This window comes from Aspergillus ambiguus (genome assembly GCF_047715705.1).
Source record: "Aspergillus ambiguus strain CBS 117.58 unplaced genomic scaffold BDV59scaffold_41, whole genome shotgun sequence".
NCBI lineage: Eukaryota > Fungi > Ascomycota > Eurotiomycetes > Eurotiales > Aspergillaceae > Aspergillus > Aspergillus ambiguus.
The window spans coordinates 181,674-195,239 of record NW_027395554.1 but is presented as its reverse complement, the minus strand read 5'-3'; the positions used below and the strand labels follow the sequence as shown (position 1 = coordinate 195,239).

At 56.2% G+C, this 13,566-nt stretch overlaps 4 protein-coding genes across 4 annotated transcripts; 3 read left to right on the top strand and 1 right to left on the bottom strand.

Annotated features, from left to right (window-relative positions):
- Positions 1-429: 429 nt before the first annotated feature.
- BDV59DRAFT_186410 (protein-degrading AAA family ATPase MSP1) lies at positions 430-2,174 on the bottom strand. The gene is made up of 2 exons (XM_073691021.1): positions 1,902-2,174; positions 430-1,825 (listed from the first exon to the last, which is right to left on the bottom strand). The coding sequence occupies exons 1-2, from the start codon at positions 1,965-1,967 to the stop codon at positions 623-625; spliced, it is 1,269 nt and encodes a 422-aa protein (XP_073544313.1). The 5' UTR covers positions 1,968-2,174; the 3' UTR covers positions 430-622.
- A 42-nt stretch (positions 2,175-2,216) lies between these two features.
- On the top strand, positions 2,217-4,038 carry BDV59DRAFT_186409 (putative chromosome segregation protein (Pcs1)). The gene is made up of 3 exons (XM_073691020.1): positions 2,217-3,170; positions 3,220-3,654; positions 3,706-4,038. Exons 1-3 carry the CDS (start codon positions 2,279-2,281, stop codon positions 3,927-3,929), a joined length of 1,551 nt encoding a protein of 516 aa, XP_073544312.1. The 5' UTR covers positions 2,217-2,278; the 3' UTR covers positions 3,930-4,038.
- A 175-nt stretch (positions 4,039-4,213) lies between these two features.
- BDV59DRAFT_186406 (mannose-ethanolamine phosphotransferase MCD4) lies at positions 4,214-7,783 on the top strand. Its single transcript, XM_073691019.1, has 5 exons — positions 4,214-6,146; positions 6,195-6,382; positions 6,436-6,553; positions 6,614-6,722; positions 6,811-7,783. Exons 1-5 carry the CDS (start codon positions 4,410-4,412, stop codon positions 7,647-7,649), a joined length of 2,991 nt encoding a protein of 996 aa, XP_073544311.1. The 5' UTR covers positions 4,214-4,409; the 3' UTR covers positions 7,650-7,783.
- Positions 7,784-9,404: 1,621 nt separating this feature from the next.
- Positions 9,405-13,457, top strand: farA (CeGAL family transcription factor). The gene is made up of 10 exons (XM_073691018.1): positions 9,405-9,805; positions 10,048-10,072; positions 10,257-10,274; positions 10,362-10,483; positions 10,550-11,277; positions 11,331-11,403; positions 11,450-11,878; positions 11,940-12,122; positions 12,176-13,165; positions 13,242-13,457. Exons 1-10 carry the CDS (start codon positions 9,675-9,677, stop codon positions 13,288-13,290), a joined length of 2,748 nt encoding a protein of 915 aa, XP_073544310.1. The 5' UTR covers positions 9,405-9,674; the 3' UTR covers positions 13,291-13,457.
- Positions 13,458-13,566: the final 109 nt, after the last annotated feature.

The following is a 13,566-nucleotide window of genomic DNA, read 5'->3' as shown; positions in this document are numbered from 1 at the left end:
AGGCAAATTGCCATCGGAGGTCTCTAGGGCAGACCATTCGTCATGCAGTCGATCGCCGTCTCACACATCCGTGTCCTTTTGAGGCGGGGAGATACTGTGACGACAACGGGGAGGGTGATTCTTCTGCGGGGGGAATTAGATATAGGGAAGGGGATGGAGTCGCCGACGGAATGGAATGCAGCAGAAGAGAGTCCAGCGATGGAGGAGGTGGAGAAGAAGAAGGAGAACAACATGAAGACGAAGCGGGAGAGATGGGGGAAACGTGACTTTCTCATTGGGGCGGCGGCAGGAGTGGAGGCTTCCTGTTGGTCGGCGGGCGGTGATGACGACTGCTTCATAACTATACGGTATACGTCTTATACTTCGCTCTTATACTTCTACTCGTACACTTCTACCCGTACACTTCTACTTCATATATTTCAAGGTTTTGTGTAGCTTCTTAGGATCCGTAAGAGGATGTTCCCAATTCTATCCAATTCTATACAAGGCCGCTTCCGACCAGATAGCTACTCAGCCAAGATCCAAATCACAACGCAAAGACAACCAGATCGAGAACCGTATTGCACTCAATAAACGCCGTTCCTCGTGCTCGTCCGTATTGCATACAAGTCATCCCACGGCTTCACTCCGGTGGCTCGATCATCTCCGCCGATGGCCGCGCATCGGCCTCCGACGCCGCCTCAGACTCCGTGCTCCATTCCTTCTCCGAGTTCGCCTTGCTGGTGCGCGTAGAGGGCTGGGCGGGCGCGGGGATGACTCGGACACCACCCGCCCGGGTGAAGAAATCCTCCGTCCGCAGCCCGCGAACCTCCTTAGGATCGACCGCCGTCATCTGCAGTCCATCCGACTTCTTCTGCCGGATCAGCTCCCGCACAGGAACCATGGCCGCATCACGACAGGCTTCCTTGATATCGCTGCCGGACATACCCGCCATCGCCTTGACCAGGTAATGCAGGTCAAAGTTCTCGCGGTCGATCTTGGTGTCCTTGAGGATCAGACTCAGGATGCGGAGTCGCTGCGCCGTCGGGGGCAGCACGACAGGGAACTTCTTGGGCATTCGGCGGAGAATGGCCTCGTCGATGTCCTGGATGCGGTTGGTCGCACCCAGCACGACCACCCGCTGGGGCTCGCCCAGCGAGTTGGCCGAGGTCAGTCCATCCCAGTGGGTCATGAACTCGGCCTTCACCATGCCGCTCGCCTCGTGTTCGCCACTACGCCGCGTGCCGAGCACCGCGTCGATCTCATCGATGAAGACGATCGACGGCTGCAGCTTCCGGGCCAGCGAGAAGACCGCATTGACCAGCTTATTCGAGTCGCCATACCATTTCTCCGTCAGCGTCGAGATATGCAGGTTGATGAAGCAGGCGCCACTTTCGTGGGCGAGCGCCTTCGCGAGCATGGTCTTTCCGCACCCCGGCGGGCCGTACAGGAGGACACCCGACGGGGCGGTGAGAAGCGACGAGGTGGAGGCGTACAGATGCGGCATCGTCAGGGGGTATATCACGGATTCTTTCAGCTCCTCGATGATCTCGTCCAGACCGCCAATGTCCTCGAACGAGACGGGAATGTCGTCAGGGGCGACCACGTCCATAGCGATCGCTTGTTCGTATTGGTTCAGAGTGAGCTCGCCGCGCTTCTGTCGTCGACCGCGCTTGCTACTATTGCTACTGCCTCGTCGGGGTGACTCTTCCTCCGACTCGTCGCCGCCATCGAGCCGGCGGAGAATCGCAGCGGACTTGCGCCGTTGCTCCTCTTTCTTCTGACTTTCCGGGTCGAAATCAAGACGAGATAGGAGGTATCGAATGAGGAAGTATGCGGAAGCTGACTGGAGGGGAGATTAGCAGTCGTCCAGGTACGTCTTGGATCGTCAGGCTGCCGGTGCGAGGGTAGAATAAACGTACTGTGCCAGCTACCATGACCAGCTCTTGTAAGAACTGCTGCCACCGGGGGCCGCGCGCTGAAGCCATGATGGAGGAAGACAACAGCAATGACCGGTCAGTTGTTCGCAAACAAATCGAATGAAGAATCTCGACGGCACCGAGGCGAATAGAGAGAGTACACGATGAGATGGAATAAAATTCCAGGAGTTGGTTGATCGAAGAGAGACGTCAGTTCGGCTGTCGGCGAGAGTCGCAAGTGTGGCGCTCCACGTGTGGCTTTGCCGACGGTGTCACATGTTCCCGCCCGACGCGGTTTGTTGTGGTCCAGTACATCCGGACACCACCTCTGGATCTTTACCCCCACCGATACCGAGGTATATATACCAGATTCACCCATTATGCCCAAGCGAAAAGCCACTTCCAAGCTCTCAGGTCTCATTGGATCCGACGATGAGGATTTGATGCATGTCAACGGCGCGCAGGCACGCGACAGCGAGCCCCCGGCGAAGAAACAGAGAGGTCGACCTCGTTCGAAATCCGTCGAGGCCAAACCGCCCCCTGCCCAGAACAAACGGAGTTCGACAGCGCCTGTACCCGAAGAGCCTGCGACGAGAAGATCGACACGACGGGGACGACCCAAGGGGAGCCGGAGTTCGGGGCAGTCCGAGGTGCAGGAGACCATCGAGGAAACCCAGGCGCCTGAGGAACACACCTTGGAAGCTGCACAGCAGGATTTGGAAGATGCGCCGGTTTCCAGTGATGAGTTAGAAGGCCCACAAAATGCTCGTAAGGCGGCAAAATCAGCAAAACCAACCAAATCGACGGGTGCGCGCCGCGGACGGAAACCCAGCGTCGAGAAACATATCCAGACCGATGGAGAGTTTGAATATACCCCGACGAGTGTTCGACAGATAAAACCCGCTGAGAAACCGAATGGGAAGTCCGAGCCTTCTAAAAGAGAAGAAATGTTCGAACGTGAAAAGCCAGCAGTCGATGCCGTCGATGAGACTATGGTACAGGAGGAACCGGACGAACCTCCGCTCTCTGTATCTCCGACCAAGCGCACTCACTCCTTTGGACGGATGCTGCAAAGCTCTCCGTCGAAGAGACACCTTGCTGCTGCCGAGGAGAGACCCACCGGAGAGCCCGAGCTGCGACGGAGAATTGGCGACTTGACGAAAAAGTGTGACTCCCTGGAGAATCATTATCGGAACCTGAAGGAGATTGGGATTGTGGAGGCGAATGCCAATGCCAAGAAGCTCCGCAAACAATGCGAGGCGATGACAACGGGTATGTGCGTTCGCAATGGAGTCAATGTGGTACATGCTGATTACAGTAGCCTCCAACAATCTAATTGCCTCTCTCAAGTCAGAACTGGAGTCTCAGAAGGCTCTTGGTCAGCAGAGCCGTTCGCTTCAGAAACATCTCAAGGAGCGCGACGCGGAAGTGGCCCGTTTGCAGCTTCAAGTCGAGGAAGCCACCTCGCAGCTCTCTTCAGCGCAGTCTGAAGTGAAGGCTTTGCAGACAAAGCTTGCTGCGGCGCGAAACACTGCCGCGAGCCTTGAAAGTGCGGCTGCGAAGGCTCCGGGCAGTGCCATCAAGGGTGGTAGCAGCCGTGCCAATGCGGCTGCTACTGCCGAAGCGGCCCATGCCGCTCAATTTGCACAACTGAAGGAGGACCTTTATAGTGATCTGACGGGTCTCATCATCCGTGACGTGAAGCGTAATCGGGACGACAATATATACGATTGTATCCAAACGGGTGTCAACGGAAGTAAGTTATCCTTCTGATGGGGTTTTCTGGACATGTATTGACTTGTGACAGCGCTCCACTTCAAATTGGCGGTTCCTAATGTCTCTGCCGCCAACTTCGAGTCGGCCGAGTTCCAGTACATTCCACTTTTGGACGAGAGTCGGGATCGAGAATTGGTGGACATCCTTCCTGAGTATCTGACGGTGGACATCACCTTTGTCCGCCAGCAGGCCTCCAAGTTCTATACGCGCGTCATTGATGCGCTGACCAAGCGACGGGCGAGTCAAGCCAATTGATCATGAGGGGGTGTTTAAATTGGTGCATTGGGCATGTTGGGACTGGAGTTGGGGCATTTGGAATAAGCATTGGGTAGTAATCATGGACAATCGGAAGATGTTTTTGCGTATGTTGAAGGAAAAGCTACCCACGATATTGTACGCCGTATGGAGGACGTTGTATACAACTTCCGAAGCTTCAGTGCTGGTTGGCTGCCGTGCGGCAAGGGCCGTCCGTGATTGGCCGCGGGTGTCCCCCAAGTTCCCCAAATCAGGAACGCGGAAAAGAACAACCTTCGGCGTCGCTCGAAGCTGTCACGCTCAACTCTTTCGCAACCGCCTCGAGGATGCTGTCGGCGTGAGGCATTCCCCTTTCTATCCTCCCGAATCCATCCGTTTATTTCTCTCTTGTATTTATTTTTTATTGTGTTACGATCTTCTTAATCTCCCTTCTGGTCCCATTGTGCACCTCCTGATCTTGACAAGTCGCTCCTTTGGACCATGGCGCGTCTCGGCCGCGTTGGGTTCCTCACCCTGGCGGTGGTCTTCCACCTCATCTACTCATATTCCATCTTTGATATCTACTTCGTCAGTCCGATCGTGAGCGGAATGCAGTCGTACCGCGTCGAGCGGGACCCCGGTGTCGAGGCGCCGGCCAAGCGTCTGGTCCTGTTCGTCGCGGACGGATTGCGCGCCGACAAGGCTTTCCAGGCATTGCCGGATCCAGACGAACCGGTCGACTCCAAGAATACCGACCCGATCTACCTCGCGCCCTTCATCCGATCCCGAGTCCTCTCCCACGGCACCTTCGGTATTTCACATACACGGGTTCCCACCGAGTCGAGGCCCGGTCATGTCGCGCTGATCGCCGGACTGTACGAAGATGTCTCCGCGGTGACGACGGGATGGAAACTGAACCCGGTGAACTTTGACAGCGTGTTCAATCGCAGCCGACACACGTGGAGTTGGGGGAGCCCCGATATCCTGGCCATGTTCAAGGAGGGTGCGGTGCCCGGCCGTGTCGACGCGGATATGTACTCGGAGGAGGCGGAGGACTTTAGCGTGGACGCGACGGGCCTGGATACGTGGGTGTTCGATAAGGTCAAGGAGCTTTTTGCGACGGCGAAGAAGGACCCGGCGTTGGATGCGCGACTGCGTGAGGACAAGCTGGTCTTTTTCCTGCATCTTCTTGGGCTCGATACTACCGGACACTCATACCGTCCGTACTCGAAGGAGTACCTGCGGAATATCAAGTTGGTGGATAATGGTGCGAAGGAGATCACCAAGTTGGTGGAGGACTTCTATGGCGATGGCAAGACGGCATTCATCTTCACGGCGGACCACGGAATGAGTGACTGGGGCAGTCACGGGGATGGTCATCCGGACAATACTCGAACTCCTTTGGTGGCCTGGGGGTCTGGGGTGGCTCCCCCCGAGTACTACCAGGGCGAGGGTGTATCGGGTCATGAGGATGGAGTCTCTGCGGATTGGGGCCTCGGGAGTGTTCTCCGCCGCGATGTTGCCCAGGCCGATGTGGCCGCGCTCATGGCATACCTGGTGGGCCTTGACTTCCCCACCAATTCGGTGGGCCAACTTCCTTTGGACTATCTCAAGGCGAGTCCAAAAGAGAAGGCCGCGGCCGCTCTGGTCAACTCGAAGGAGGTTTTGGAAATGTATCGCATCAAGGAAGCACAGAAGCAGGCTGCTCTGTTGCGATACACGCCGTTCGAGCCTCTTGCGGGCACGACTTCTGTCGATGAACAGCTCGAGGAGATCGAATCCTTGATTGCAGCTGGCTCTTACGAGGAGTCCATAGCAAAGTCGTCCGCCTTATTGGGTACGACTTTGGAGGGTCTGCGTTATCTCCAGACGTATGACTGGCTTTTCTTGAGGACAATCGTCACTTTAGGGTACTTGGGATGGATCGCATATGCTTTGACGACTGTTATTGATCTGCATGTCCTACGGGGTACGTCAGACTCGAATCGCACATTGACCAGCACGATATTCTTCTCTTCTGTCCTTGTTGCGCTCTTCTCGGTTCTGTTGTACCAGAGATCCTCTTGGAGATATTACTTCTACGCCTCGTTCCCTATCTTCTTCTGGGAAGAGGTGTTTGCCCGCCGCAAGGCTCTCATTGCTGGACGCGAAATCCTCCTGGGCCATGTCAGCTCCGCTAGCGGGTATATCACGTTTGGAGCCCAGCTGTTGTTGTTTCTGGGCGTGTTGGAGGCATTGGTAAGTTCGACGCAGATGTTGCTCCGTGCGATCACTAATATGCTGTAGGTGCAATCTTATTTCCAACGGGAGATCTACACCGTGTGCTTCATCTATGGAGCTTTTTGGCCTTGTGTGTACGGTTTCAGCTTCTTGAAGAAAAACAAGTTCCTTTGTGCTTCATGGACGGTTGGCTGTCTTTTGATGAGCACCTTCACGCTCCTGCCAGCTGTCAAGACCGAGGACGTCAATACCATGTATGTATGGCTCCTAGCATTGGAGAGGCCGGTGCTGACGTACACTGACACAGAACCGTTGGCGCCCTTCTGATGTTCTTCACTGGTTTGCTTTACCTGTTGTTGGAAGACGACATCCTCGGGCAGAAGGGCATCTCCAGCTGTGGCTCGCGCACGGTGATGGGCACGCAGGTACGATCTATCTATACCACACGCTGTGCTCCGCATATCGTTTTACTAATTGCCTGATAGGTCGGGATGGTCCTCCTAGCTCTGGTAGTGACCCGATCCAGTGTCGCATCGCTCCAAGCGAAACAGGGTCTTCCGGTTGGCAATCAAGTGGTCGGATGGCTGATTCTAGGTAAGATTACAGGGTGGCCCGATCGGGACGTTCTGCCCCTGATGGGCGTGGGCCAATTTCGGCATTTACTGAACAAACTTTCCTCTAGTTGCTTCACTTCTCCTACCGTTCGTGCACCGACTGTACCCTAACAGCCACTACCTGCACCGGTTGATGGTCATCTTCCTCACGTTCTCGCCGACGTTCATCATCCTGACGATTTCGTACGAGGGGTTGTTTTACTTCGTATTCTGCATGACGCTCATCACATGGGTTCGCTTGGAGCATGCCATCTACGTGCACACGGCCCCCAGGGCGGCCGCGCAGGGCCCTACTGCAGGGGGTGGAACGGACCCCGCGGGGAAGAAGAAGGCGGCGACGGAGGCCACGACGGTGGTGGAAGGCCACGCGTATGAGTACCGGGCACTTGGCGTTTCAGACGCCCGGGTGGCTCTGTTCTTCTTCTTCCTGCTGCAGTCGGCGTTCTTCAGCACCGGCAACATCGCGTCGGTGTCGTCGTTCTCGTTGGAGAGCGTGACACGGCTGATCCCAGTGTTCAGCCCGTTCTCGCAGGGCGCGCTGCTGATTCTGAAGGTGCTGATCCCGTTCGCCATCATCAGCGCCAACCTGGGCGTCCTCAACCGGCGGCTGGAGGTGGCACCCAGCGCGCTGTTCATGGTCGTCATGTCCATCTCGGACGTGATGACGCTGAACTTCTTCTACATGGTGCGCGACGAGGGCTCGTGGCTCGACATCGGCACGACCATCAGCCACTTCCTGATCGCCAGCTTCCTGTGCACGTTTGTCGCCGGGCTGGAGTTCCTTAGCGAGGCCTTTGTCGGCGGAGTCGACTTCGGCTCCGCGCGCGCTGCTGCGGCGTGTGATGGTGCGACGGTGGGGAATGGATGTGCGCCGAATGGGGAGGTGCCGTGTGAGCGGCAGTCGTAGGTGGTGATCTTGGCGGTGCTTAATTATTTTTGTATATTTTCTGATAGATAATTGTTGCATGGATCTGGCGTATGCTTCGCACGCATCATTTGCTCGCTGTTCGCAGTATCGCAGACATCTCACGTGGGTAGGAGGTCAGTTGATCTGCCAGCCGGTCGATTGGTTTTCCGAGATATATTGTATATTGCATCCTTCCGCTGTTTCTGGTGTGCAGGTAGGCGGTGGCCCCGGAGGAGTTAAACCGAGGCGTCACAAGCTTGCGCATGACGCCATTAATTTGGCTCTGGAGGGGCAGAGCCTGGACCGCATGGTGACCGTCTGGAACCAGGAGGGGGAGGATCGTCCCGGTGCAGGGTTGGCTAGGTCCCTTAGGTTAGGGTTACGGTTGGCGAGCGAGTAGGCTGATCCGGAGAGAACAGGGAAGGGGCAGTTGCGGGGAAAACTAACCGAGCGGGTGGGATGGATCCCGAGTCAGACAGGCCGACAGATACGATCGAGGAGATATGGAGGGGAGGAGTTAGGGTCAGGTACGAGGACATGCAGGAGGACACACGCAGTGCGCAGTGCGCAGGAGAGCGTAGGCGTAGGCAGGGCGTGGTAAGCGTAAGCGATTGCGGGTGACGTTGTGCGGGGAAGATCCTAACCCCAGACGGGAAAGGAGTGCGAGGGTTATTATGGGGTTTGGTAGATCCACGAGATTGGATTGGGTTTGGAGGATCATGTCCGGTACGCTGGACGCATACGGGGAAGGGTGAGGGTCGACTGGACTCCGTATATTTCCGGAGATGTGGCTGGAGATGGAGGATCAACCCTGTTGGATGGCACCAGTGAGATGAGGATGGTGAGGATGGTGTTGGATGGGCAGGATTGGGGAGGCGGGGTTGGGCTGGAGGATTAGGGAGGACCTTTGGAGTCATGGGGTGTTGGTGATCTGAGGAGATGTTTCAGATTGGATTCTGGATGGAGATACATCGTGGTAGTAGGAGTTGAGGTTGTCGGTAACTAGATGCTGTAGACAATCGATGAGTCAGCATCACATACAATGGCTACCTACCTGTAACTACAACTTCAGATAGGCAGTTCAGAGTCGAATTGAGGATTGCACATACTAGCTGGAATAGAGATAATTCAAGACATGTAGTTCCTGACTAATCATGGGTGGTGTTCTGCCAACCGTGGATGTACTCCGTATAGTACCTGCAGACTCACCCACAACGAACTACTCCGGACCGAGTACCTCACCACACTGAATAAAGGTGAGTATCGGATCTCCAGCCCAGCAGAATCAACCTGAAACACCAGTCCAGTCGGCCAGGCAGTGTCTGAGCCTACAAGATAGACTGCGGATTAATCACCCCGGTCCTGACACCTACACCGGGATTCCCCACTGTGGACGATCCTCGACGATGGGTTTCTGACTATTTGGCCTTCAGTAGTGGTCGAGGACTCGCCACTCCCCACCCCCATAGTAGTCATAGTCAGTCCTCCCTAACGGCCCTTTCTCGTCACCTGTCTTTACCTTTCCACCTCTTTATTCCTGCGCATAAATCTAGGCTACCCAGAGTAAAGCTAGAGGTAAATCCCTCGTTCCTGGTGGGAAAAATAAAATTAGAAAAAAAGAGAGGGTAAAAAAAAACTCTTTTTCTTGGTTTTCTCCCACCTCGTGCGTTGCCTGTTCCGTCCGTCGCTGGCTTTCAATCAGCGCCATTCTTATTTGATTATTGCATTTTCCCCGGTTTTCACCATCCACCATCATCTCATCTTCTCTCCAGGGGAATTTCTCTCTCTCCACTCTTCTCTCCTCCACTTCGCTCTCCCTCTTCCCTTCCCTCATTCTCCCGCCGAACGTGATTTCTATCCCGACTCTTCATTCGTCTGTCCGTGTCTCGTGTCTGTCTGCCTTGTCCATCCTCCATCCTCATCCTCCATCCTCTCCCGACTCTCCCTCTCCCTCTCCCTCTCCCTCCCCCCTGGGTCGCTTCGTCGCCGTCGCCCTTTCACTCCCTGCATGGATACCTTTTGGCCATGAGCACAACCGGCGAAAATCGTACAGACTCTACATCCAGACCTAGCCCGGCCCCCAGTGCCACGGGCTCAACGGGGACTTCAGGAATCACGGTGCGAGCCGGCCCCAACGGACACATGAGTTTCAGAAGGTGCGTTCCCCCCCAGTTTCTCTGATCCATCCGACCCTGAGAATGCGTCTGCCCGAGTGAATCTTCTCCCATCTTCCCCCCTCGTGCTGGTCGCGGGGTTGGAGGTGCACGAGGGGGTTCATGCAGAATCCCCCGGAACCCCGGGGGGAACGAGCAGCGCAGTCGATGGGAAAGGAAAAATATTTTAGTGGGAGGGATCTTCTAGAAGTTGGGATCATTTATCTAATCGGCTTATAAAACAGGCAACGTGCGTCGCGCGCTTGTGAGGTACGTTTTGTCTGCTCCTGCTTGGGGCGACGCGACCTGTGTGTGTTGCGAGCCTCGGCACCTCGGCTCACCACGAGCTGCTGGACAATACACCACTGCTGTCATCATCCCTCACCCTACTTCCGTTGCCCTCCATCCCTTACTGAATTTATACTGACTTGGATCTTTTTCTGCCTGCGCGCAGACGTGCCATGCTCGTAAGGTAAGAAAAAAAAATTCTTTTTTTTTTCTCCAAAATTTCGCCTGTTCCCTGTTTCTCCCGGCCGCCACTAACCCGCCGCAACTCTAGGTTCGTTGCGATGCCGCCAGCCTAGGTGTGCCTTGCACCAATTGTGTGGCCTTTTCCATCGAATGCAAAATCCCCACCCCGAAACGCAAAAAGAATCAGAACAAGTCGAAGGAAACTAGCGGGTATGTCGGACAATCTGCCGCACAGGCCGATTATGCGACCGGGGCTGACGATCGCCGCTGGTCCAGGTCGGAGGCGGGCAGTGAGAAGCCCTCCGCCAAACAGGAAGATGACGCTCCGTCAACGGACGGCAAGGATGCCTTTGGGTACCGCAACAATCGCATGGCCGTCGATGGCATGCCCGTGACCTCCCTCTCCGAACAGCAAGTCGCTCAACAAGCCTCTCAAAACTCGGCCTATGCCCAGTTCATGAAGCCCAAGTTCGCGCGCGCCCCGATCAAGGAAGCCGGTCGTGTCGCCTATCTGGGCGAGTCCTCGAATCTGTCGCTCCTGGTGCAGGATCGCCATGGGACGACCGATGTCGTGCATTATCCTCTCCCGCCCAACATCCGCGGCTCGCGAGCCCGACTGACTGACCTGGACAACCTCGAGCTGGAGATCCTGCACCAACGCGGTGCCTTCTTACTGCCCCCCAAGCCGCTGTGTGATGAACTCGTGGAGGCCTACTTCAAATGGGTGGCGCCCGTCGTGCCCATTGTCAACCGCAGTCGTTTCATGCGGCATTACCGGGACCCCAAGAACCCGCCCTCCTTGCTCCTGCTCCAGGCCATCCTTTTGGCCGGTTCGAGGGTCTGTACGAATCCGCAATTGATGGATGCGAACGGATCTACTACCCCTGCGGCTATGACCTTCTACAAACGTGCAAAGGCGTTGTATGACGCCAATTACGAAGACGACCGTGTCACTATTGTACAGGCGTTGGTTCTCTTGGGCTGGTACTGGGAGGGCCCCGAAGGTGGGCTCCCATCGAGCATGTCTGGCGTCTTGAACTGTGCTAATCTGTCTTAGATGTGACGAAGAATGTGTTCTACTGGACCCGAGTGGCTATGGTTGTCGCTCAGGGATCCGGCATGCACCGAAGGTATGTTCGCTGCTTCCCTCTTCTTTACTTGCGCTGACCATCTCAGTGTCGAAACCTCCCAGCTGAGCAAGCCCGATAAGCGACTGTGGAAGCGCATCTGGTGGACCCTCTTCACCAGAGATCGATCTGTTGCGGTCGCCCTAGGACGTCCCATCGGGATCAACACTGACGACTCGGATGTTGGCATGTTGACTGAAGACGATTTCATCGAGGACGAGATCGATATCGCTGCCGAATACCCTCCGGATCCCGTGCACGTGCAGTTCTTCCTCCAATACGTCAAGCTTTGCGAGATCATGGGTCTCGTCCTGTCGCAGCAGTACTCGGTGGTGTCGAAATCCAGGCGAATGAATGCCATGGACCTGACGCACTCCGACATGGCTCTGGCGGATTGGCTCCAGAACTGTCCGCCGGAAGTGAGCTGGAACCGAGCGCGCCATCACTTCTGGGCCGCTCTTCTTCACGCAAATTACTAGTAAGTCCAGCCATCTGGTAGGATCCGTTCTGGCAGATTTAACCCACCTGACCTTTTGCAGTACCACGCTGTGTCTCCTGCATCGCGCGCATATGCCGCCGGCCTCGTCGGTCCCGAGTAGCTACCGCGTGGAGGAGATGGCGTATCCGTCGCGCACTATCGCCTTCCAAGCCGCTGGAATGATCACTTCGATCGTCGAGAATCTGCAGACACACCAGGAGATCCGCTACACGCCCGCGTTCATGTAAGCCCACGCGCCCAATCGCAGGGGACTATTCGAGTACTCACAATGAACAGTGTCTACAGTTTGTTCTCGGCTCTGATTATGCACGTTTATCAGATGCGGTCCTCGGTGCCTAACATTGTCGCCACCTGCCACGAACGGATCAACATCTGTATGCAGGCGCTCAAGGATGTCTCCAAGGTCTGGCTGGTGGCGAAGATGGTCCACACGTTGTTCGAGTCGATTCTCGGGAACAAGGTGCTGGAAGAGCGACTCCAGAAGGCGGCCGGTAGACGACACCAGAAGGTCCGGCCTGACGCCAACGCGCAACCACAGCAGGCCCCAAGACGACCCGACGCGCCCCCGAAACGCAAATTTGACGACATGGACATCGGTCTCCCGAATGGCGGCCCTACGCCGCCCGTGTCGTACGAACGATCCCGTCCGCAGACCCCTGCCGTGACACCTTCCCGAGAGCTCGGCCAGCCGGGCCTGAGTGTGCCGCAGACGTCCCCCACTGCTCACCGGGACGGAGGCACCGGCAACTCACGCGCCAACACGCGGCCGACCACTCCTTTCGCTGCGCAGTTCTCCTTGCCCGCCACACCCCCCGATCTCTTCCTTGTCACGCGGACGTCGCCCAACCTCTCGCCATCTCTCTGGGAGAACTTCCAGCCCGACCAGCTGTTTCCGGATGGCACTGCCATCTTCCCCGAATTGACCTCGCCGCAGAGCAATGCTGTCGACCCGCAGCTGCAGATGCAGTCTCAGCTTCAGACGCAGGGTATGGACCAGCGGATGATGGGGCAACATGCGCCGGCGCGGAGCCTGTCGGGGACCCAGGGCAGTCCGGAAATGCTGTCGAGCATCGCCCCCGGTCTCTCGATGCAAGGACAGCAGCCGCAGCCGATGTTCGGGATGGAGAACCAGGGCGGATGGCCGATGCAAGGCCTGGACGCGTCCCTGAGCGGTGCGGCGGTGGATCCCGCCAACCAAGATGACAACTGGAGCAGCAGCTCCCGTAGCGGACCGACCGCACCGACGACCCTGAATGTCGAGGACTGGTATGTTGTGTTGGGATGTGCCGCGTAGCTTTTGATCTGTCCGTGTATACTAACTGGGGGCTTCTTGTGTTTCTAGGTTCCAATTTTTCGGGATTAATGGCAGCTTGGGGGAGATGGCGACCTGAGGGAGAAAACCTCAGATGGCTTTGATTGCTATAGCTGTATAACATGTTGGATGATTACTTCGTTAGTTTGCGTTCTTTCTGGCCACTTCCCGTGCCACTACATGTTTAATGGATGTCCTGGGTGCGGACTGGAGTTGGAGTCTGGAGGCGAGGGTGTCTATAGGGGGAATAAGAAATAAGAACTTTATGTACCTGAACGTTGTCAGGGACCGTCCCGAGAGTTGGTCACTTAACTACGGTTATGGGATCTAGTCCCATGATCTCGTCCCATCCCGT